Here is a 22611-nt window from a genome sequence, read left to right as displayed (position 1 = left end):
ATTTATGCATCAATGGTCCTCAAGGTCTCCTTTTCTTGGACCCTGATCATTGCTGTATGTGGCTATATTTTATTAATTCTTTTTGGGGTGTGCCTGAGCTGACCTTCACAATAAGACACTTGTTCAATTAGCTTGCCTTCTGCAGGCACAGTTTCAATTATGTTCAATCAATGGTTCAAATTGTTTTGTGTTGAGAAAAAATGACATAGAGAGTAGGCCTAGAGTGTGGTTGTATTGGTTTTCCTGGCTGAAGTTCAAACTTTTGGACAGAGGCCCCCAAAGAAAACAAAAAAAGGGCTATGTGATTTGACACCTGAACTGTTTTGAAGTTCCATTCGCAAAACATAAACATTAGACACTTTGAGAGGGTATTGTAGAAATTGTAGCATATGTTTTACATGGCAGTCCTCAATAAATTTAGCTTAACCTTTTGGAAGCGCTCTGTGGGTCGGCTGTCACCGACCGCAACTCAATACCGCATCCCATGACATGAATGCGCACGCAAGTCCACTACAATGTGCCCTCACGTCACTGGTTTTCCAGAGTGACGAACGTACAAAGGAACAAACCAAAAGGGATTTTGTAAAGCTATTGTCCAATCACCACATTTGCCGATAGGGTGCGACCTAGAGGAGGGTGGGGTCTAAATTCGAGGGGTTATCAGCGTATGTGGAACAATAGTTGTCGAAACTGAAGATGGCGAGAGGTTCGCGGTGTTTGCGGAGAGCGGTAGCTGAATGTATTAAACAATTGCCATCTTCAAGTAGCCGAGAAGTACCGGGAAGGAGTGGAGTGAGGTAAATTAATATGTTCAAGTCTGATCATGATATTTTATAACTCCCCTCGTTCCCCGTTGGCTAACTGGCTAGGTTAACGTTGCTGGCGTTGTTCTGGTTTAATCTTACAAGGTAGGGTCTATATTGGTGGCATTACCCTGGAGAAACAGTTTGACCAGTTTAAGGTGGTTACGGTGTTGTTGTTTTTTGTCAAATCAGTTAAAACCATCTACCAGAATAAACTGGGTTTTTTGCAGGAGCTAATGTTATCTTAAGATGGTTGACCAGGTAGGTTGACTAGTTTAAGTTCTCTTTTCGTATGATTTTTTTTGCCAAACCATCTAAAACCATCAGTTTTCAGTAGCTAATGTTACCAGCTGAAGATGGTTGACAATTTAAAGGATTTTTTTCGTATTGTTTTTGACGGTTTAACTGATCATACCAGCTAAAACCACCAACCGGCATATGCTGGGTTTTAGCTGTTCTTTTCAGCAGGGTACTGTCATTTTAACCCTACAATGTAGTTAATTAAAGATACAGATACTAACGGCAGGTTTGTAACTGATACATTAGATATACAACTAATGACATAAGTAAGCCAGCTAACTTAGCAAGCCAGATAGTTGTCTTGACTAGCTGTCAGTGGAGCCATTTTGTTCTACTTTCGCTAATAACATTTGGTGCCAACTGCATGAGGCGGATGGTTTCGTTGGTGTTAAAGCTGCTGTCCGAGGTGTGGTTCACGGCCAGTGAGCATAGCCGGGTCTTCCAGAAATCAGGGGTCTAGTGGTCTAGGGCCTTGGGGGGCTGGGGCCGCCCTGGGACTCGGTTGGGCCCGCCCTTGACGAACGAGCCTGTCAGTCACTTAATACAAGTTAAAAATAAAAATGCAAATAATGCAGACCATAACGATTGACCGTTCGCGAAACTCCTCCCTAGAACGGTCCTCGTCCAATCCTACCTTAGGAACCGCTACTAAGAGAGTAGGGTCGAACAACTTAGGTATGAGCAGCATAGTTAAGCAGTGTGCCTAGTGGACTTCTATATCTGACACAAGGTAGGCTACCCTGAGAGATACCATGGAGGCGTCGTTTCCCCCCGCATTTTTAAAGTCCAAAACACAGATGGAAAGGTGCCGGCTGTGGATTAAACAGTGTGGGAGACCCCATTCAGTTTAGATAGTTATCAAACCTAGCGATAGCGTATTTCGCTAGACAGCTAGTTAGCTGCAAACACACATATGTCTGCACCAAAGTCAATGAAGCATCTTGCAGTTAGCTAGCTACCCCCCTAGTTTTGCTGGGTCACAAAAAAAAAATACAAAAAAACGTAAGAGCAAATGGAATCATACGTTTTCAGATCCGTTTCAGGCCTCAATCTTATAAATAATAATAATAATAATACATTTTATTTAAAGCGCCTTTCATGACACCCAAGGTCACTTCACAAACAGGTTGTGAGAATTACAAAACATCTCATAGAAATAAAGAAAAATAAAAGTCAGTCAGTCAGTCCATAAGCTATCTTGAAGAAATTAGTTTTAAGTCTGCTTTTAAAGTCAGTAATTGAGTCACAGTGTCTGATGTAGTCTGGCAGTGAATTCCACAACTTGGGGGCGATGTAGCTGAAAGCCCTCTCTCCCAGGGTGCTGAGGTTCGCCTTAGGAACATGCAGTAGGCCTGCTGAGGAGGATCTCAGTGAGCGGGCAGGATTGTAAGCTTCCAGGAGGTCAGAGAGGTAGGTGGGGGTACTGTTGTGTAGGGACTTGTAGGCCAGGAGCAGGACTTTAAAGTCAATTCGGTAGGATACTTATGTGGAAATAATATTGGGCTTTTTACACCTAGCAATAAAAATGCGTTTTGGGTGATAGGATTGCAATCGGATTGTGCTTGACCACATGAGAGTACAGATGAACCGGCACCGGAATGCACTTCAAGATGCTTTGAGGACGGATTCTGATCTGATCGGCCAAACATTGGGCCTCATTCTCGAACGCAGTTGAGAAGAATTTAAGAAGGATTTTTTTCTGAACTCCACTTCCGGTAGATTTAGGATCAAATTTGGCATTCATGAAAGTTTTCTCCTCTGGGATTTGTTTTGAACTTCAGAAGACTTTCAGAACGTGAAATAGCAGTTGCAAATCGGCCAGAGTTTTCTCAAATGTGATTCCTCAAAAAAACACAAGATGCCCCACTGGGCCTGTTAATTTTTAGGACCTGCACAAAACAATACGAGGATTTTACATAAGCTGCACACAGTAATCGGATCTTAATGGGGCCACTGGAGACACATTAATACTATGTGTAAATGTTATCTGGCTGAAATGATCAATCGAGATATTTTTTTTTAAGAAGATGAATGATAATCCCATTTAGAAACACAATGGGTGTCTATGGAGCTTCAATGATTGGCCACCAAAAACAAATTGAGTGTGGTTTTCCTCCCTTACAGCTGCACTTTTCCTACGTGATGATGATAAAAGGTTTGTTTTGTTGGTCGTGTGCGATCATAGAGTGTGCAAGTCATCATTTTTTATGCTTAAGCCCCGTCTCAATACAGCCACTTGACCTTGGCACTTCGCTCTTCCACTACGTATAAGCATTTAATAGCATTTCACACTTTTTAATATTCATGACGAAACATACCGCTACATCCTCTGACCAAACTGAAATGTCTTTCTTTTACATTGCATAGAATATTTGCACTGCACCCCCACCCCACCCCTTCCCTGGCATTTACAGTGGTTCTACTTCTGAGTCTCTTGAGTGCCACATTATGTGACATCATGCTCAGTTGTGACGTTAGCTTGTGCGTTATCTGAGAGTTTTTAGGACGGCACGAGGTGAAAGTTGACCTTCTCCCACTCGCCAGGGACATTGTGTACTCATCATAGACATTGACCAAGTACAGTTGCCTTGGCTGTCATTCTACGGTCTCTCCCTGACAGGTTCACTGTCGTTCACCAAAGCCGTTGTCCTGATGTCTGGCCAATGCAGTCCCTGTACAGGGTCTTACATTTGAACTTTTTACATGCAGTGGAATGTTGGGACCACTCTGTCCTTGTAAAATGTAGTTAATAATGATAATAAAGGTTAGACGATTACTACCACACATGTACACATGCAGTTGTATGTGTGGTTTTCCTATGCCTTATGAATCTTCCTGAAGGCTTGTTTCAGACTGCCTCAACTCTCATCTTTGGTGTCTGTGTGCCAGGGAGCTGCTGAGACGGCATGTGCATTCTGTCTTCAAAGTAGTGTTGCTTTCACATGACCCAGAACTGAACCAACTGGGTGAGAACCAGTCCCCTCTGAGAATGCGGACTACTGGTTTAGATGCCTTCTCCTACAAATATAGAAGTGTCTACTCTCATAGGTCAAGGTTTTGATGGGTAACGCGTCAGAGGTGATTGAGCAATGGCAGGTTATGTTACATGACCTATGAATTCTTTGAATGTCCAATAAACTTTTGCTTGGGCTTGTGCTCTTCCACTGAGGTCAGGTTTTTCAAGAACGACTGTGCCAAAATTTGCCAAAGAGGGAGTTTTGGGTTCCAGATGTTGGGTGCTGGGTCTTTTGTTATGATCATTGGTGTTATTTCTGTTGATGAATGCTGCATGCATTCTATTGCACGCATATTTTGTCTACACTATGTGGAACAAATGACAGTGGATAGAATTTTGACAGTCTCTAGATTATAGCCATGTCCTTATGATTGGATTTCTGTAGTGGTTACATACCAATTTTACCAAAACAAGAAAATATTAAGTTAAGACAAGGGCATGTATTTAATACATGCCGAAGCAAAACATACCAACTCAAGATTCAGGAGTTGGTGGTCACACAGGTTAGGATTACTACAATGTCTAAGGTAGCCCCTAGAACCGTTACATATCTGTACATCGAGAACTGTTGCGCCACCAAATTTATGTGAATCTACAATACATTGGATTTAATGAAAACCCTTAAAACATAACTCTTTACAAAACGTGCCACAGATTACTGTATCTTCAGACAATGTCCTACAAAAGTCATCAGATAGATTTTAAATTGTTAAAACCCTTCATTCGTTTCAGCCTATTAAATTTCTGTGCCAAACAGGAAGTAAGCTCATATCTTTGGTGAATTTACATGAAACCTGTTGTGGGTGCATACAGCCATGACATCAGACTGCCATTGCAACTATCCCCCTCATCACTGCTCACAGCTATATATATTTATCTGTTTCCATCAAATATGATTGTTTAAATCATATGCCCTTTGAATCTGGAATGCCTCCTCAGCATGTCCTATAGTAGAATTCATTAGGGTTTGTATTTAAAGGACATTATGGGATTATGTGAACCGTTTTGGATGACTTTCATGAGATACTTTTCAAATAGAAACATTAGTTATTTGCCCATGTGTTTTGACTGCTTTAAACATTTACATTGTTGGTTGTACTTAATATAAGCCTATAACCTAAACTTGTGCTTCCAGAAATAAATGTGATCAGTGTACATTCCTTTACATCCGCCAAGGTATTACTAGAAATTCTGTTAAACACCAGCTTTGGCCAGGTAAGCAGTTTGGCAATGTCTGGTGTTGGTTGTCCTGGTTCATTTCAGTGAATTTTTGCTGTGTTGTTTTGGAAACAGGTATCTGTCATCATGTGGGATCCTGATGACGCGAGTGCCTCCCCTACTGGGGGCCTTGCCTGGCCGTGCCATGGTGGCACCCACGCGGAGCTTCTTCAACCTGGCTGAAACGCTCAACAAAAAGAAGGAATACTCCGAGAGACGCATCATTGGGTGAGTATGCAAGTATGGCCTGGCCTGACCTGGCTGTTCCTGCCCTAGCACTGAATGAATTAGGAAAGGTTTCCATCTCTTTATCTCTGTAGCTATATTTAGCATCCATGTTCCAAGGCGCTCCCATCAGCTGGTTATGCAATGCCAGGGCAAGGGTATAGCGTCCTTAGATAATGAGAGCGTGCTTGGGTGCCTTCCAGGTTTAAGGATGAGATGAGGGAAGGTCTGGCTGGTCCTCGCTAGTCTTCTTATAACATCATTCAATCGGTTACTGTGAGAATTTCATTGACCAGGAAGGAAGTGGATTTCAGTGCTGATTTGTCTGATTCAAGATTAGAGCCTAGTCCCTGGCATAACACACAGAACTGGGCCCATATTCACAAAGCTTCTTTAGGCAAAATGTAGCTCTTAACTTTTAGGACAAACTCCTGAAAATATGGACGTGTCGGCCCTTTGGGCCTCCTAATTTGACTAAGAGTAAGTCACAAAGTCCCTTAGTTCTCCCAGATTTAGGTGCTACTTTAAGCATTAAGAAATTGTCAAGAGGACTCCTAACTCACTCGATCTATAAATGAAAAACTGCAGTTTCTATCATTCCACGTGACCATGTTTTTGGATATAGTTAGACTAGATACAGAATTTACTGAAAACATACAGTCTCAATTGCAAAGGAATAATTATGGAGCTTGTGAGGGGTGCAATACGTCACCAATTAACCAAACCAACCCTGAATTGATTGTAATATTTACTGTACAAATAAACAATGTCCTGTCTACACAAACATGTCGTCATACACACTAAAGATACTCTGTGGGCAGCGTATTCCGTTATTGTCACTTTTAGTGTGACTTAGTAGTACTCTAAGTGGTGAGATAAAATGCTTTGTGAATCCTGAACATGACGTCACAAAAACCACAGCCAGCTGACCTGCTGTTCCTAGACTAATAATACTCTTCAGCAAGCAATCTGACCTTGGCAGAAGAGTCATGAGGACAGGCCTATTTCTGTTATGTTTTTATTAATGGTTGATATGGGTAAAGGCTTAGGGTTTTTGATTTTAGACTACACACACTTTCAGCATTTAGAACATTATGTACTGTCCGGAGTTGACCGCTGAACTGCAGCACATAAAAGGGGTTTTGTTTGTTATTTGTACGTTTCTGTGTCAAAGACCACACTGAACCCTTTACTCACGAGGGTTTTGACCTTCAGATGCAAAGCATTCTACTGTGTCCCTTTTTATACCCTTCGTCGGAGATTAATGCCCACTTGCTTGTCATGTGTGATCTTGCCATAGTCACGTGCCTGCCACTGAATGTATTTAGACCCTTGTTCTTTTTGGCCCAGGTACTCCATGCAGGAGATGTACACTGTGGTAGCTGGTGTGGAGGACTACAAGCACTTTGTGCCCTGGTGCAAGCGCTCGGAGGTCATATTCCGCCGCACAGGCTTCTCCAAGGCCAAGCTCTCCGTGGGCTTCCCCCCTATTGTGGAAAATTACACCTCCCTGGTCACAACCGTGCGTCCCCACATGGTCAAGGTGCGTAAACACATCTACTGTACAGTCATGTGCATCATTTTGGGTTGTGATTGAGGTTTTGTGTTTTTGTTCTTGACTTATTTATTTGTTTGTCAACTCAAATTCTAGGCCGCCTGCTCTGATGGTAAACTGTTCAATCACCTTGAGACAGTTTGGCGTTTCAGTCCTGGTCTTCCTGGCTACCCGCGTACGTGCACCCTGGACTTTGCCGTGAGTACCAGTTTGAATCTCATTCAGATACATGAATGGAAGCTCACCCAACTGAACTTAACCATGTCTTAACTTCAAACCACCTATTGGACTTAGCTCACAGTTCTATTTACTTTGTAGCAAATTTGGGAGGTTCTCCATTCTTCTCTACTGTGCATTGGAATCCAGCAAAGGAGAAAACGATGCAGCTCTGTGATTTTTAGGCTGATTTTGTAGCGCTCTGAGCTGTGTCTCACATGTCTCATGTCTGTCTCTCTCTCGCCCTCCCCAGATTTCCTTTGAGTTCCGCTCCCTGCTGCACTCTCAGCTGGCCACGATGTTCTTCGACGAGGTGGTGAAGCAGATGGTGTCAGCCTTTGAACGACGCGCAAAATCCATCTATGGTCCCGAGACAGCCATTCCCCGTGAGCTCATGTTCCACGAGATCCACCACACGTAACGTGCACCCTGGGGCAAGTGGAGGCGAGATGGGGGTTAAAGGTTGCAAAGGGGTGGGGCTGGAAGTTGAAGAGGAAGGGGGCCAGGGTTTTAAGTCTGGGTATAAAGGTGCCTTAAGGCCGTATTTGCCTTTGTCGACAAGAAGATTGTTTTTTTTGTTTTCCCCCCTGTCAGTTCCTGGTCTGTGGAGGGGTTTGTGCAAGGCTGAGCTCTGCCCTGTGGGCAGTTACCTTTCCTCGTTTCCCCCCCCCCAGAACCCCCTCTTCCTCAACATCATCAAGCCACGCTCAGCATCATCCATTCTGGCAGCTGATTGTTGATGCAGAGTGAGAAGGGTGTTATTAATTCCACGTTCACACCAAAAAGGGTCAGACTGTATTGTAGTCTGATCCAAAGGCTAATTGACAAAAAAAGTGAACGTATTTCAGACTAACAGGGAGAAAAAAAAAAACATCCCCATTTTGGAGTTCCATATGATTTAGATGACTACCTTTGTGGCATTCGCATAATGCTTAGAATGCCAGCGCTGTCAACCAAAAAAAACTAATGGTAATGTTCTCAAGCAGGCATAAATTATGGACTTCTGATAAGTGATCAATATTTCAAAAAGAAGGGACTAGAGGGATGTTGGCCATGAGCTCCAGACTGAATGGCGCCCAGTGCAGGACAAGGCAGAACAGTTTTGCTACTATGATGATTATGATGGGTTACAAGCACGGACTTCTGCCTCTGTTCACAGACTCCTCATAGAGGCGCTATATTCTTCCATGCAAGCACAAAGGGATGTGGGATACTTCCACAGCCCTGTCCGTGATGAGGGGGGGGAGACAGGGCAGTGCCTTGTAGAGGCTTTTGAACAGAGTAAGTGCCAGGGCGTAATAACATTCTAGACTAATGACGCTTTTCTTGCGACGACTGAGAGTGACCGTAGTTGTGTTTGTTTCGAAGACGTGTTCTCGTGTGCAATAGTGTTTCTGAAGTGTTGGATTTGAATACTGTTACCGCTTGCTAAACATGGATGCCCACTGCTTTGAAAAGGGCCCAAACTGGTGTTGGGTGCAACTGAGGATCACCTCTGTTGTGAGGTGACTTGTCTCCCAGCAGATAGCTGCAGGAGGGAGGCATCTGTATCTGCTGCCTCAAAACCCCAATCTTTGACAATTCCAAATCCATAGTGCAGTTCTGTTGCAAGTTAATGTCAAGTTGCAGAATTTATTTATCATCTTTTAACATCTATTTATTTAGGTTATGGGAAGACCACACTGTACATACTGATTTAAGACCACAGATCAGGGCGCTTTGTAGAAAAAAAAAACACAATGTATATGTTATGATGTGGGTTTTTTTTTTCTTTTTTAGTGTAAATTAAGGTATTTTAATTTGAGTGTTGGGTGAAATGTATACAGACTGCATGGTTCATAAAGTATTTTTATATTTAAGAAAATGTGTCTAGTTTGATTTGTTATGTCTTGCCATGTGATTCAGACTACTTTAACTTTCAGTTCCAAGGCTACAAATACATTGGTCATGTGAGTGATAAAAATAGGTCACACAAACTATATGTACTGGTTAGAACCCCTAGTGGACTGTATTCATGTTTTCGGACTAAAACCAACAGTACATGGTTGAGTGCAATCGTGTGTTCTTGTTAAACACCTGATCCTGTGATTTGTAACGATCAGAACCAAGGTAACATCCTTAGTGTAATCTGATGTACTATAATATTGGAACCAATTCACAAGCGGTAAGTTATGCAATTGGAATCAAAAGGATTTTTATTTAACATTTTTTTTATTTAAATACAAAAAACAAACAAAAAAAAAACAATGACATTATAAAAAAAAAAAAACACTGAGCGATTACTGCTGAATTTATGCATGAGAGAAAAACATCCCTGTTCTAGAGATGCTCAGCTGCTTCTGTCACACAGCAGTTTGCACCACTGACGGGCATAAACAGTGATATGAAAAAACAAACCCTATTTAAACAAGATAGTTGGCTGTAGATATGGAACATTTCATTGGTCCAAACTGCTGTGCCACAGATATCAACCCACCACTGTAGCAGTGTAGGCCACACATTCAGATCCCGCCCCCCCCTTTATACAGGGTATATGACTTAAGGTAGCAATCACACTGGTAATTGAGGCACTAATGTCCAGATCTCCGGCTTTGCAGTAATCAGAACTAATTGCTCATCTGAGTGTGTTTCTTTTTGTGTTATTTTTTGTTCTTTGTTAAAGAGAAAAGGGAGTTTAGAAAATGAGTCACTTGAAATAATGAGCTAGCACTAGCTTCATGACTGCCATTACTATACCTATATGTCCTTCAGACTGGTTGACAAGCTCTTTATCTGGCTTAAAAAGCCCTGCATCGTTTCACTGACCATGTGGTCCACTGAACACCCTGGGCCAACAGCATCAACAACAACAATAAGAGATGACCATCTAAATTCAGAAAGACACTTGAGAGGACGATGTGCATTTCTCCCAGTATGATAGTAAACTCTGTTTGTGCATGTTAACGAAGGGACAAGGCAGACAGCAGGCAGTGTCTCATTTCTACACGCCTTGTCTTCCAGCCAGAGAGTAGAGCAGGGGCCTGGTTTAGGGGTAAAGAAAAGGAGAGTAATGGCTGAAGTTTCTGGGGGTGGAGAGTAGTAGTATGCCTTAAGAGGGAGGAGGGTCATCCGTTTGGCAGCACCTTCAAACACTTGCAGCAGGTGAGGTGGGTGGAGTAGGTGGAGGGCACATCCTGTCCCTCTGCCACTCTCACCCCTCTACTTAAGTCTGACTGGGGCTCAGGGTGGCGTGGCGGTTAGAACATACCGCCTCCCATTCCGCCCATACCACCCATGCCGCCCATGCCATCCATGCCCGGAGCCTTCTCCTCCTTGGGGATCTCTGTGACCACAGCTTCGGCCGTCGACAATAAGGACGCAACACCAGCTGCATCCAGCAGAGCCGTCCTTACAACCTGCATGGAAAGGAAAACTCATGTCATGCCACTGGCAAAAGGTAAGGTGTACTTGTTGGAAAACCAAACATGACATTACGAAGGAGGGTATCCGGTACATCTTTCAAATGCAAACGTTTCTACAAATCTGTCATGTCACCAGTATTTTTTGGGAGACGGAGAAACCTGTTGGTTTTCCCCATTAGAGAATAGAATAGTGCAAACTGCTGAGTATTTCAGCATAGGAGAGCGAGGTCCAGAGGTAGCAGGTTATCAGATGTGAGAAACAGGCATTCCATGTCTCACCTTAGTGGGGTCAATGATGCCCTTCTCCACCATGTTGACATATTCCCCAAGTAGAGCGTCGTAGCCGATATCAGCATCACTCTGCAGGATCTTCTCCACTACCTGAGCGCCATCCACCCCAGCATTCTTTGCAATAGTCATGGCTGGAATGCGCAGGGCTCGACGGATAATATCAATTCCTACAATAGAGGATCAAAGTGATGAGAAGTGATAAATTACCTTGAAATTAAAAATTACCTTAAATCAGGGCTCTGGAAAGCACCTTGAGACAATTACATTTTTTGGCGCTATATAAATAAAACTGAATTAAATTAAATAAATGTCATGTCAAAGTAGGATTTTATTCTCATTTACTGTTTACCATGAAATGTCACCTGATAACTTCCTCAATATTGCCTATGCATTGATAATGTAATGACTGTCTTTAGATACGATTATTCATAATTAAAATCATTAATTACTAATATGATAATAATTATAATCATAATTTTTCTGAACTGGTACTCCCAAACCGTTATAGCCACGTCGTACTCATGGGGTGGTCGTGGAGGTCGGTGTTCTGACATACCTATCTTCTGGTCGGCATTAACTGGCTTGATGGTGTCCAGAGCAGGGATGCAACGCAGAAGGGCACAGCCGCCTCCGGGCACAATGCCCTCTTCTACAGCTGCCCGAGTGGCATTCAGGGCATCAGTCACACGATCCTTCTTCTCATTTACCTCAACTTCGCTTCTGCCTCCAATCTGAAACAGGACAACTGGTTTAGAAATTCTAGCAATGGAGTGGAAAAAATGGCCACATTTTTTTTTGCCATCCTGCCCAATTAACTCTGAGTCACCACCTCAACTAATTGACAAATGATGACATCTCAGACCTCCATATTGAGCCAGTCAGTGAATATACTAAAATCTACCAGGAGTAGAACCTCTGGCTGTAACCAATTTTTTAAAATTGCGTTTATATATAAAAAATTAATACATTAAAAGACGAGCAATGCAAGTTACAGAAGCTTTTTTTTTACACCTTCCAGCAAAATGACTGACCAACAGGTCATGATTCTCTCATGTTTTCATAAATGACTGACACGCCATGCAACTCAAACCCAAGGTGAAGGCCATGCATTCCTTTCCCAGGGTTCTGTGCCCTCCCCCTAACCTTGAGGACAGCCACTCCGTCGGACAGCTTAGCCATGCGCTCGTTCAGCTTCTCCTTCTCGTAGTCACTGGTGGTATTTTCTATCTGCTCAGCAATCTCATTGGTGCGCTTCTCGATGGCTGCTGGGTCTCCTTTGCCTTTCAGCAGCATTGAGTCGTCTTTGGTGACCACCACTTCACCCACTTGACCAAAGTGATGTGCCTGAACGTCCTCAAGGGCTAGTCCTGAAACCTCGTCACCAAAAACCTTCGGACAGAGAAAACAAAACCATCTTAATTACGGTTAAAAAACAACAAATGAAAAGGGGATTAAATTGTATTCATAAGAGTGAAACGTTGGATATGTGTGCTTACAGTGCCCCCGGTGGCAATAGCTATGTCATACAGCTGGTTCTTTCGATTGTCCCCAAAGCCAGGAGCCTTCACAGCCACTATCTGCAGTCCCACCTTGAGCCTAAGGGTGGCATAGGAGACCAACATACAGTAAACACCACAGAAACTGACTCATCAGCCTCCACAGTCCTGCATGAAAAATAGCAACCACCTATAACTGCTTTTATTCAAAATGACCACAGTAGTCAGCCATGTGTCTGCACTGAGTGGGCAGCGGCTATACCTGTTGAGAACCAATGTGCTCAGTGCCTCTGAATCCACATCCTCAGCGAGAATAACAAGAGGTTTGCGGTGCTGGTTGGCAAGCTCCAAAGCAGGAACTATGCTCTGGACAGTGGAGATCTTCTTCTCACTCAGGAGAATATAGGCATCCTGGAATTCACACCTCTGACCTGCAGGCCGGACGATGAAATACAAAGTCAGAAATACACATGGGAGAAAAACCATCGAGAAAATCCGGAATGTTCTGTACTGACCTACTCACCCTTAGCTGTGTTGATGAAATAGGGAGAGATATAGCCACGATCAAACTTAAGCCCTTCAATGATCTCCAACTCATCATGCAGGGTTTTGCCATCCTGTGGGTAAATAAGAGGACCTCAATGAAGCATGTTATTTCCATGGTTGGGGCCCACATTAACTGACAGTGGAGAAAGCTAATTCAACCTTACCTTCACAGTAATCACACCCTTTCTGCCCACTTTCTTCATTGCGTCAGAGATGATATTACCAATCTCACTGTCTCCATTGGCAGAAATAGTCGCCACCTACCACAGAACGGAGAGGGGGGCAAAACACGTGAGTAACCACCACACATGACCATTCACACAATCAAACACTGCAATTCATTTCACTCTTACCTGAGCAATCTCCTCTGGTGTGGTGACTGGTCTGGACAGATTCTTCAGCTCGTCGATAACTGTCTCTACGGCCAGCATCACGCCACGTCGGATCTCCATTGGGTTGGCGCCTTTGCTGATGGTGTCAAATCCTTCCTTAGCAATGGCACGAGCCAGTACGGTGGCTGTGGTAGTGCCATCCCCAGCTTCCTCGTTTGTGTTGTTGGCTACATCCTGAACCAGCTTGGCCCCAATGTTCTGGTATCTGTCCTTCAGATCGATACTCTTAGCCACAGTGACACCATCCTTGGTGACCTTCGGGCTTCCCCAACTCTGCTCTATGATGACTGTGCGGCCCTGAGGACAGCCAAGGTCGTTCACATTTAAAACACTAAAACAATAATTTTAGGAACAATCATGTTTACAAGCCCACATCTATATCATTTCTTGGTATAAATATGAAAATAACTGGCTTTAAATGCTGAGATAAATGTTTCTGGAAATCCTGTCAGCTTGCTCCTCAAAGGGGATTTTTGATGTCTACACAATGTCTACATTTTGCAAGACCATCGTAGCATCTGAGCAGGTTCTTAATGGGCCTGGGTGTCGTAACGGCATCTGTTTTTCAACCTCTAGAAATTCTTCTTTACCTTGGGTCCCATAGTAACAGCCACAGCGTCGGCCAGCAGATCCACACCTTGCAGCATGAGGGCACGGGCATCGGCCCCAAACTTCACATCCTTGGCATAAGCACGGGTGAGGTGTGGGGCAAGAGCCCTGCAAACAGGGCGCACCTGTCTCATCACAGTGGGAAGACGGAACATGTCTGTGGACAAAGATTAAGACAAGACACCACCGATCTGTTAGTTGTAGGTAAGAGATATTTGCTTAAATACCCAGTTCAAACGCAGCAATGCTTCACATCACACATTCCATCTTAACCAGACTGAACAGTAGGGTTTATTATGACACCCCTCCCCCCTCTTTTTTCCCAAACATGATACACGGATTTGTTTTAGTTTTTATTTCACAGTGCAGTCGTACAGAAAACAAGTGTATTTTTTGTAGCTTTCAGTATGTGGATAAATCCACTACAGAATTATTAGATTAACATGTTCCATGTTGCAATTTCAGCTGGCAGGTCATTTCTGCGTTTTCATTAAAAAAAGGGGGAAATAAACTACACATTTACACGTCAAATTCAATGTAATGTATGTGTTATGTTATATCAATATGACCAGAGTTCATATTAGCAGAAAATACAGATTATTTTAAATGATGAAAGACCCCGGTTCGCTTTCAACAGCGGACATGATACTACGAAGAGCCCACGTGTTTAACGGGGTCATGCGTCACAAGGTCAAATTCTCCCAGACGTCTTGCTTTCAAATCGAGTGCGCAAATGAGTAGCTACGCTTCACATGTGTTTAGATAACTGTAGGTTCATTTAGCGTTTTTCTTACACCAGTAACGTTCCGTCTTGCTAATACAGGAGAATAAAAAGTCAACAGCGGGTATTTTTTTTTTCTTCGGAAGCCTGATCAATGTTAACATAAGTAAAGCAATGAGATGGGGGCATATCCCTAGACACATCCATTCAGATGTGTTTGGTCAGATAACTAGGTATATTACGGCAAATGATTTATCAACCAACGTCAATTCCGTAACAATAACGTACATTCGTATTATGAGCAGTTGCCACATTTAGCCAAAACCAGACTTGGCAAGATATCGATACAAAATCTGCACATAATGATTTTAGAACGTATTTTGGTATAACGTTAGATCAAGCAATACGGCTACAATGTCCAATTGTGCAAGTGCAACTGCACTTTTACAAACCTATGAGTGATTATCGGTAATGGGGTCTTAGTTGCCTGACGTTTCTGTCAATGAGAGTTTGCGCAGTGAAAAAAAAACGTCACCAGCACTGAGTAGTATTTTATATTTGTATACCTCTATGATTGACCCACCTTCGATTTTACAGAATGAACTTAAAACATGCCATACGTTAAAACTTGACTTGTATTGCGTAAAACAGCTAGCTAACCTTAGTATTGGTCAGCGAAGTAGAACCAGGTGTCTTGGCATTATAAAATATAACCTGCTCTAATATGTCTAACCTGCAACATCTGCTATGCACTTTTGTATACGTGAAGTCAATACAAGTAAATACTTACTTCGTGTGAGAGAAGGTAGATTTGACGGTATGAAAACTGGTCTACTTGATGGTCCGGAGGACACGGACTGATATAATTCAGGGGAACTGAGTTACAGTGGACTCATCAAGGCATGCACATGTCTTACTTCATCCGGGTAACATACCGGCCCGCCCCTAAACATGTATAATATGCATAACTATACATATTTTAAGGCTTTTCCCGGTGATTTAAACATAAACTTCAACGCGACAGTCAAATTAAGTGACGACTTAAATCAAGGGGAGAAAAAAAAGGACTGCAAAAAAAAGACTGTTGTTAGTGTATTATTGTTAAATGTGTGGTTATTTGTGTAATACTCGTTCCGGGGCCCCTAGTTCCAGAATCTTCGCAGTTTCGATTGGAGAAAACAACCTCAGGTCAGAGGTTGGAATTGTGCAACACTTTTGGAACGATCAAGCCGCATATAGTGGTTTGCTTGCTTAAACTACATACTAGCACGTGTATTTACATAGATTTATGTTTTTACCCAATTTGGAACAACTGCCAGTTTGTTTTGTTGGCAAATTTGCCAAAGAATATTCCAGATTTGATGCATGGCGCATGCGCATTGACATTCTAGAGTTTTCTTCCTTCACGTGGGTAGTCACTCAGTACCCCCAGCGTGTCCATTTCTTACGTACAGAAATCAGTTTGCTTGTACAGGACTCACTAACTGCCCAACGACTGACCAAGATGGTAAGACTTCAAAGCTTTATCAACGAAATTATTTTATACTTAAATCTGTGTATACTCTTAGACCATTGCAATCTGGTGGTCATGACAGTAAACCTGACTTATTATTATGTACCAAATCCCTGTCATTTAAGCTAAGATAGCTAGCTAGCTAACTCTACCAGTCTTAGTCCATGTTACTCTCCTCTGCAAGGTCAGACAGTAACTAGCTAAATACAATTTATGCACAAACGGTATCACGGCAGCAGCAGGTCTGTTAACATTTATTGATACCTTGCAAGAAGCGTCCCAATACATTTACATCGGTAATTTAGTTCTGAGCTTGCAATGCCGTTTCTCTTTTCTCGACCATGTTGCCGGTAGGTATGTAGCTTTGAATTAGCTATGATCTGGAACGATTCGATAGCTAGGTAAGAAATGTTTCGTTAGTTTTTTTTTTGCCATAGTCGATAAACTCACTTATTACTGTATTATCAATTAGGGTGTAAGATGATGTAACCACCACCATTCCCCAAAGCATCAATGTTAGCTAGCTAGCTGTGGTGTCATCTATGTAATTATTCAGAATGCAGAATGGCGAGCTAACGTGTGAGATGTGCTGTGCTGTAGCCTACAGTACGCGCCGTAATGTTTTTGGAGAATCACGCAGTCATTTATACAGGAGTTACCTCGCTGTTCCATTCAATGCCAATTTGTGTTCGCTTTAAAGTGTCATGTGTTTCCGGGTCATCCCCATACAAACTTAACTTGGGCGCTTTTTCTGTCACTTTATTGGTCAGCAATGTGGAACCAGCTGTCTTAGCTTTATAAATGACCGTATATGTCTAACCTGCATCATCTGCTATGCACTGTATACGTGAAGTCAATACAAGTATTAAGTACATATTTGTGGTTCGTGCGAGAGAAGTTAGATTTGACGGTATGAAAACTGGTCTACTTGATGTCACCCACACTCCTTTTTTCAACTACCTTGGTCACATCTTCTCCGTATGTATCATCTAAGATCCTTTGGTTACAGAAATATATCTTAGTTCAGACAGGTGATTTAGTCTTTATTTGCTGTATGCAATACATGGTGAATAATCAATTGAATTCTTGGGAGGGTGTATAATTTTTTTGGTTTGCCTGTAGGCCAGGCATGGGGGGGTGAGGTTCTCGTAGTATCTGTGACCTTTGTCCTTGGTTGCCAGGATTCATTTTAACGAAAGCTCTCCCTCTGTCCACACTGTAATCCACCCCCACTGAAATAAAACTGGTCTAAACCTGAATGTCCTCCATCCCCCAGTGTTTCATGACCTTCACCCAAGGTCGGTAGGCAGCAGAGAGGCAGCTCAGAGCTGTTGCAATTAATTCTTATCTTCATCATTGTAGCCTTGAGAATTGTCTTGTTTTCATAGAATTAAAAACAAATTCAACATAGTAGACTTGGTGGTAGATTTTAGTTTTGTAGCCATTGTGAAGTGATGTGTTATGGCCACATTTCCAGACCAATTTTAGTCTTGTCTGTTTGAATGCATGTCTGTAGCAAAACTCAAGTAAGACAGTAACTGAGAAGGATGTGTGCATACTTATGAGAAAGCGTATATGTGTTTATTACAACACATGTTTGTTTTAGCCATTTTAGCTTCATATGTTCACATTGATCTATTTCAGTTATATATATCAGCTGGATGCTTGCACACCCAGAATCGCATGCTAACACAGAGTGGTAATAGGTGTGCTGTTATCTACTGCATGGTATAATTAAAGTTTAACTAGTGTGCTGCAGTATCATATATTACCTGTTTTGGAATAGTGCAGGACTACAATTTTGGTCCAGGATAAAATAACCTCAGACTTGAGCAGGCCTACAGGAGTTGTTGAGCAACCTCAGTGGTAACTATGGAGACACTGTTTAGAATAATAGTCTCTCTATTATTCAACTATGGTGGTAGTTCAATGTGTTTTAGAAACGCAACCCTGTACTACAATATGTTAAGAAATTCTGTTGCGAAACATCACTACTGCCCTCTACTGGCTAATCCAGTATATTGCACAATTAATTCCTAATTCCTCATGAAGTCTGCTCTTCTCTCCTTCTTCAGGCTTTCCGTAGATTTCTGCCCATGTTTGACCGTGTGCTGGTGGAGAGGGTAGCAGCAGAGACTGTGACAAAGGGTGGCATCATGTTGCCAGAGAAGTCCATGGCGAAAATTCTACAGGCTACAGTGGTGGCGGTGGGCCCTGGCTCTGTCAACCAGGTGATTACAAGACCACTGGACACACACATTTCAAAGTTGTCCTTTAATAAATCACTCTGTTAAGACGTTAACTATGTCTGGGAGTAAGAAAACCTTTTTGTCATTTACATTTGAATGTATTTGTGACCTGGGTTAATGATTCTGTTGTAATCATCAAATAATAATTGTAACTTTATTTTTTATAGAAAGGGGATGTTCAGCCCGTCTGTGTAAAAGTTGGTGAGAAAGTGCTATTACCGGAATATGGAGGAACCAAGGTTGTTATTGAGGACAAGGTAATGTTATAAGACAATGGATTTATGTTTCTTGTTTATCATGGTTTATTCCTCGATCATACCTTCAAGAAGTAGTTTATAAGTTTAATGTTGTACATTTAAACTGAGGTATGCCCTCAATAATCCTGTGATGCAGTATTTATGTAGAGGGCAGCGGTAACTGGGTAATGATTTCAATCCCTGTATTCATAAAGCATTATGCTACTGTAATATATTTCTCAGTTCAGTTTTGGATAAGCTTTTGGGTTATTTTTACTTCTCAGTTCTCTGCAGTTGAAGAAGGAAATATTTGGATGCCAAATGTGTTATCATTCTAGACTAAGGAGTAAAACAAATATGTAAATGGTCTTTTTATTTCACATTGTTTAACAGATGGCATTGTTCTTCTGTTTCCTAGGATTATTTCCTGTTCCGGGACGCAGATATTCTGGGCAAATACGTTGACTGAAGTCTGTCTTTACTCGTCCTTTCCATCCTTATCTTATAAAAGAAGATAAATGGTTGTGCTTTCATATACGTGTTCTTTTTTATGTTTTCAATTGTAAATAATTCTGATCATGTTTTGTTAAATAATAAAATGACTTAGGTGATCCTGATGCTTTGCCTTTCTTTGGTTAATTACCTGTGGGTACACATCTGTCCAATTACTTTTCTCTGTGTTAAGACATGATACTAGAAGTCCTGTTGTGTCTTCACAACGCACTAGAATGTTCTATTGAGTGCTACATTTTTGGATGTTTTGTTACACAATTGAAAGAAGTGAGAGCTAATTTATTACACGATGAGCATTATGCAATCAGTGTGTCTTGATGCAGGTCAACCCAGAAATGTTGTCCAAGGCAAGAATAAAAGCTCTGACTTACATTGAATAAAAACCTAAATATTTTTGAAGGCAAGAATAGAAGCTATGACAAATATTGAATACAAATCTTAACCTATGGTCACCTGCTGTCAACCTCATTTAAGACCAAAATAATTTGTGCTGCCTAGTTTTTGCCTGATATCTACTCCACATCTTTAAAGAGTTTCCCTTACTAATGCAGTGCAGAAGTGCAGGACAGTTGACTGACCTCTGCCTTACAGTAAATGTGTAACGGTTGATAAGTGTAATAATTAAAATGTCTGAACCAGTGCAGCCTTATTAAATTTGACATCATTGACATTTGTCTCTTTCATTGTACCTTTTAAAGACATTCCCGATGCTTAGAATAATTCTTCTAAAGGTTACCCAGTTACATGCTGATGAGCCCTTCATGGTTCCAGACGTTCCAAAAGATTGCAGCGACATCTTTGTTACATAGCAGAATGTTCAAGTTACCTGCAATAAGTGATGATTAAGAAACATGCAAAGATATTTTTGTTACATCTTGTTATACCTAAATGTAAAGAGTTTAAAGTATTTTTTAGCCAGTAACTAGCATTAACGTTTACAGTCAGATGTCATCATTTAACTATTTCAGTCATGAGGGAAATACTTTTAGCTAGTGCTACTTCTAATGCATTGAAATTAATTTCCTTATCAGTGTGTAGCTGTGAGTGTGTGGCATGTGAGGCCTTTAATCCCATGATGGAGAACCCATCCCCGTCATGTTAGCTTCCCTTATTCACCCCAGTTTCTACGGAGCTCTCTGCGTCTGTCACTCTTGTTTGTATGTGTGTGGGGTTAGGGTTAATTTGTCTGTCCCACTCCACATGTTTGTGTGTGTGTGTGTGTGTGTGTGTGTGTGTGTTTGTGTGTGAGTCTGTCGGCTCATCTCAGGCTGACCTCTACCGCGTGACCCATGTGGTTCCACTTACCCTCTGATGTTGTGGTTGCTGGGCGTCTCTGAAGGTAACTCCGACCGGTCTGGAGATCACATGATGGCGTCCTGTGTGTCCGTACGCCCTGGTTGAGGGTGGTCTTATTACAGACCGTCTGCTCAGCAGGACTGGTTTGGCAGAGAACACAGAGAGGTTTCTGTAAGTGTGGTTATTTTATGGTGTGGTTATTTGTGTGTGGGTGTGTGTGTGTATCTGTGTGAAGATGTGATGTTTGTGTGTGTGTGAGTATGTAAGTATGAGGATCTGTTCTTTGTGTTCTAGAGTCGTTCTGTAATTTCATGCAAGAGTGTCTATGTGTGTGTGTGTATCTTTAGAGTGTCTATGTGTGCAGCTGATTATCTGGTACGGGATCCTCATCTACATCTGTGCATCTGTGCTCCTTCAGACATTCCTGCCTCTACAAGGCAAACCCACAGACGTCTCTGCCTCCCCTTGGTTTGTGTGTCTCCGCTATTAAGGTTTACACTCCTCTTCCCCCCCCCTTGAGCTTCAAACATTAATACACTCGCTGGAGTTCCCTGCAATCTCACATCCCATTTATAGGGGGTTGATAATGATGACAGGGATAATAGCACAAGCATTCATCTTATGTCTGTGTGTGAGAATCTGTGTGTGTGTGTGTTGCCTCCATCAGTGACGTTGGTGGCCCACCGCAGTCGTTAACGTTGTGGGTGTCTCACCTCTGTTGCTTCTTCTCACACACACACACAGGACAGTCTGACTGCTGAGGTTTTGTGTTCTCCTATGTCACTCTCCAACTCATTTATAACGGCTGGTTGGTGAAACACTGACATTGTCATGGCAGACTCTCGCCCCTCACGCCAACTGTTTTCGTCTGCATACTCTGGAGTTTCCTCACGCAAAACAACTCCTCTGTCTCAGTGGAAAGACAGACAGGAAAGCAGACTCATAGTAAAGTTCCAAATTGTTTTAATCAGAGAAACTGTATCCTAAATCCTATGTTTGTCTGATGATCCATAAGGTCAGCATCTCAAAGTTCTTTGGCCTAGGCGTGCATCAGGTCACGTTTCAACAGAAATATGTTTAGTGTAAAGTTGCGGCTCAAGAGGTCTTTGGGGTAACTGGGAACCAGGGACTTAAACTAGAATGAATCTGGTCTGACCTTGTATTTTTCTCCAATTGGAATCATGGTATGACACGGATGACTGGTAGTCTTTTTTGGAGGTTTATCATTTATGAAGATAGCCTCTAGTGTTGTTAGTACCCCACTTGCCTTCCAAACAACTCTTACAAATATTCACATATTCCCATTTTTGTGTTATGACAGTTTAAAACTATAAAAGGGCTCATCGAGTGCAGACCTCCGCCAAGGACAAATGCCGTATCTCTCAATGTTAACTAAAGTTGTGAGTGCTGTAGTGCTGACATACAGGCAGACACAGACAGACAGACAAATATACAAAAAGACAAAAGGCACTGAAAACATAACCTCCATCTGCGGAGATAATAATGTAAGTAGCTTTGGCAGTTTTTATCAATTTGATGCAGGAGGATGAAGAGGATGAAGGTTCTGTCCATCGAGTCACCACATAAGATAGTGACAGCTCTATAAAGTTTAAATCAGTTTTAACAAATCACCCTCAACTCACCATCCTGGCAATCCTATTGTCTCATGCTGCTTTAACTTTAACAATCATACAGACATAAAAAAGGAAATATGTAGTGACAGTAGGGAAAACACAGAGAAACATCAGATGGATGTCTTCCCAAAGCCTCTCTTCATTTCACTGCTGAAAGCAACCCTACGGATACGCACATTTTTGTTTTCTCTTTGACCACATGATGGCACCATTGCCTCATATCTAAGTGATACTGGGAGTTAGGTGAGAGGAAGAATCACCATGAAGAGTCATTACTTCTGTGGGCAAGACTGAGAGAGAGAGGTTAAAATTGAAATTAAGTTAGATTACAATGTTTTTTCTGAGCTTTTGAAGTATTGGAGTTGATTAAAGTCAAGGCAA

General features: G+C 42.1%; 3 protein-coding genes across 3 annotated transcripts; 2 read left to right on the top strand and 1 right to left on the bottom strand.

The window, feature by feature from the left end:
- Positions 1-664: 664 nt before the first annotated feature.
- Positions 665-9197, top strand: coq10b (coenzyme Q10B). The gene is made up of 5 exons (XM_080838533.1): positions 665-797; positions 5413-5565; positions 6913-7105; positions 7214-7315; positions 7587-9197. The coding sequence occupies exons 1-5, from the start codon at positions 697-699 to the stop codon at positions 7752-7754; spliced, it is 717 nt and encodes a 238-aa protein (XP_080694659.1). The 5' UTR covers positions 665-696; the 3' UTR covers positions 7755-9197.
- Positions 9198-9562: 365 nt separating this feature from the next.
- On the bottom strand, positions 9563-15637 carry hspd1 (heat shock 60 protein 1). The gene is made up of 11 exons (XM_080838529.1): positions 15580-15637; positions 14050-14225; positions 13421-13756; positions 13232-13327; positions 13045-13138; positions 12784-12952; positions 12522-12621; positions 12169-12414; positions 11582-11756; positions 11014-11192; positions 9563-10728 (listed from the first exon to the last, which is right to left on the bottom strand). The coding sequence occupies exons 2-11, from the start codon at positions 14221-14223 to the stop codon at positions 10570-10572; spliced, it is 1728 nt and encodes a 575-aa protein (XP_080694655.1). The 5' UTR covers positions 14224-14225; positions 15580-15637; the 3' UTR covers positions 9563-10569.
- A 524-nt stretch (positions 15638-16161) lies between these two features.
- hspe1 (heat shock 10 protein 1) lies at positions 16162-19404 on the top strand (the record flags this gene model as incomplete). The annotated part of the gene is given in 6 exon segments (XM_080838555.1): positions 16162-16212; positions 16215-16286; positions 16288-16296; positions 18378-18533; positions 18719-18808; positions 19206-19404. Coding segments are annotated over 6 exon segments (429 nt in total). The 3' UTR covers positions 19257-19404.
- Between the last annotated feature and the right edge of the window lie 3207 nt (positions 19405-22611).

The sequence above is a fragment of the Sprattus sprattus genome (assembly GCF_963457725.1).
Source record: "Sprattus sprattus genome assembly, chromosome: 5".
NCBI lineage: Eukaryota > Metazoa > Chordata > Actinopteri > Clupeiformes > Clupeidae > Sprattus > Sprattus sprattus.
The sequence above is the reverse complement of the archived record's forward strand: the minus strand, read 5'-3'. Positions and strand labels throughout refer to the sequence as shown.